General features: G+C 47.3%; 1 protein-coding gene across 1 annotated transcript; it reads left to right on the top strand.

Annotated features, from left to right (window-relative positions):
- The first annotated feature begins 822 nt into the window (after positions 1 to 822).
- On the top strand, positions 823 to 1,790 carry LOC133903567 (NAD(P)H-quinone oxidoreductase subunit S, chloroplastic-like). The gene has a single exon (XM_062344985.1). The coding sequence runs from the start codon at positions 927 to 929 to the stop codon at positions 1,644 to 1,646; it is 720 nt and encodes a 239-aa protein (XP_062200969.1). The 5' UTR covers positions 823 to 926; the 3' UTR covers positions 1,647 to 1,790.
- Positions 1,791 to 2,661: the final 871 nt, after the last annotated feature.

Below are 2,661 nucleotides of genomic sequence, written 5' to 3'. Positions count from 1 at the left end.
TCACAACCCACAGATGCAAACGGAACCATAATTATTGCAGAAATTTCATATTTGGAAGCACTACCGGAGTTGAAACCAAGCCATGCAAGTAGCAAGCATTCAGTTGGTGTCGCTTTCTTCACCCTGCAGCGGAGTTCGGCTAGAGTGAAAAGCTAATCGGAGAAGAAATAAATAAATTTTATAGAACCTGATTTAAAAAGATTTTTATGATATCTCATCTATACTATTTATTTTATGATTTAATAACTGAACTAAAGAGGAGAGAATAAACACGTATCAATCACGGAAGATAAAATCTTTTATAGATAACTAGGTGTACAAAATTTGTTTCCTAGAAAAATAGCTATCCAATCCTTAGAACGGATCCCTTTATGGCGTCACCGAACGGATTATCATCTCCACGATGGAGAGCCGTACACGCAAAGGTAGAGATCGACGCCTTGTTTTTTTCTCTTTTACCCCGAAGCAATCCAGCTTTAACACGTGCATCTTTTTTTTTTCATCCTGCCTTTTCTCGTGGCGACGTGAGCACATACTGCATATTCCTTTGTGCATTTTTCTTGCAACAAAGATATCTTTAAAAAGTTAAAATATATAGGCATCCTAGTATTGTCTGATGATTCCAATACAATTTTTGTTATATATATGCTTTTTAATCATCAAATTCTGTACCACTACGACAATCAAATGCATCCATCATTTTTCTATATAGGCATATAGTTTTTTTCGCAGAAAAAGAAAAAGAAAGAGAAACAGCACATCCGCCAGCCACATCAGCTCGTCACGTCGCCTAGGCTGCTACACAAAGCCTAGGAGCAACGCCACATGGCAGGCAGCGAGCATGGCGCCTCATCCCCTTCCCGCCTTGCACCTCCACACATCCACGCTTCCCTCCTGCTCTGCTCTGCCCGCACTCCTCTCCTCCAATGGCGCTGCCCACCACACCCTCCTTCCTCCGCCCCCCGCCGCTGACCCAGCACCCTCACCCTCGCCTTCGTCTGCCCCCTCCCTCCGCCTCCTTCCGCCTCGCCGAACTCCTCGGCGGCCGCGGCCTCTGCAACGGCGAGGTCGGCATCGGCAAAGAACTCTCCTCCTCCCCCACCTCCACCACATCCTCGTCCGCGCCCTCCCCTTCTCCCGCCACGGAGTCTTCTCCAACGGAGGCGCCGCCGGGGGTGGATCCGGACGCATTCGAGAAGGAGATGATGGGCCTCACCGGCGGCTTCCCCGGCGGCGAGATCGGCCTCAATGACTTCGTCACCAAGAACCCGCCCCCTCCCCGCGAGACCGCCCAATCCAAGCAGCAAGCCGGGCTCGCCGTCTCCTCGCCGCCGCGCCCGCCGGAGCTGCCCCTGTTCCTGCCCGGCATGGTGGTGCTGGTCAAGAACCCCAACAACGCCTACCACATGTACTGCGGGATCGTGCAGCGCGTCACCGACGGCAAGGTCGGGGTGCTCTTCGAGGGCGGCAACTGGGACCGCCTCATCACCTTCGACCTCGACGAGCTCGAGGGCAGGGAGAAGGGGCCGCCCATGGTCAACCCCAAGTCCGTCGTGCTAGAGGCGCTCGCCGCCGAGCTGGAGGACGGAGATGATAAAGAGGAGTCGGCCAAGAAGAAGGAAGAAGGCACCGCCGCCGCAGCGTAACCAGGGTTCTTGATCTTTCCCCTATGTATACGGTAATAACAGCTATTTGGAGCTGAAGGGAGGGACTGATATAATTGCTATACGTATAGTTTGGATGCTAGTGTAAATTCAGAGTATGGAATAAAGGGTTTGGAGATAAATTTAGCTCTCTCGTTAATTGCGATATGTTCGATCATATCGCGTCTGATCTGGATGACTGCTTGGATGATTTAGCTTCTTCTAATCAGATGCTACAAGAACTTCAATTGTGTTGGTTCATAGTGATGAACTGTTATATAGGCTTGGAGGCTTGGCGCGCTAGGATGGACAAATGATTGGGGATTTTTTTTTTAGTTTTGCAGGATCTGTTTGTTTGCTTGGCCAGATTGTAGAGGTAAATTCAGCTATAGTGCTTATCTAAGTGTAGGATTGGGAGGTGGATTAGAGTAGGTCTAGTGCCAACTTTAGGCGCCAATGCCATTGAATTGATAAGTCGCCTCTTTTTATGTTAATTTCTGCATGTTACCTCTATCCAGTTAGTCCCAGAGTCTGTGTAGTGGAGACCGTAATGCTTTTCTCATACTTAGTTCTATAAATATTTACTATTAACTTCTCTTTACATGAAGAATATATATTGATTTGCATTACATCTAATCTACGCAGCAAAGAATTGAGCTGTCATCTCCTGTTGATGACTAGTCATATGTCCATTATAAAGGGTTTCAAAGGCTTATCAGCGCTTATTGGTTTTCCTTACTAGTATTGGAAATGAAATAATTGATTGAGGTGTGATCTAGAAAACAAAAAGGAATATGCAGGGGTTCCATTAACGAGTTCAATAAGTTGGGTAGGGTGCACTGTGTACAGATTATGTTGATAAAGAGGATGTGTGACAAGCTTGCTGATCATTTCTTTCTTCCTACAAAGAGTATGTGTCAGGCTGAGTCAGGTAAGGGAAATTTAAGGATTTGCCACTCCATTTCATTGTCTCATTGTGTAGGGATGGGTGACGTCCTAAGAGGGGTGAATTAGAATA

This window comes from Phragmites australis, chromosome 21, assembly GCF_958298935.1.
Source record: "Phragmites australis chromosome 21, lpPhrAust1.1, whole genome shotgun sequence".
NCBI lineage: Eukaryota > Viridiplantae > Streptophyta > Magnoliopsida > Poales > Poaceae > Phragmites > Phragmites australis.
This window is presented reverse-complemented; position numbering and strand designations above follow the sequence as displayed.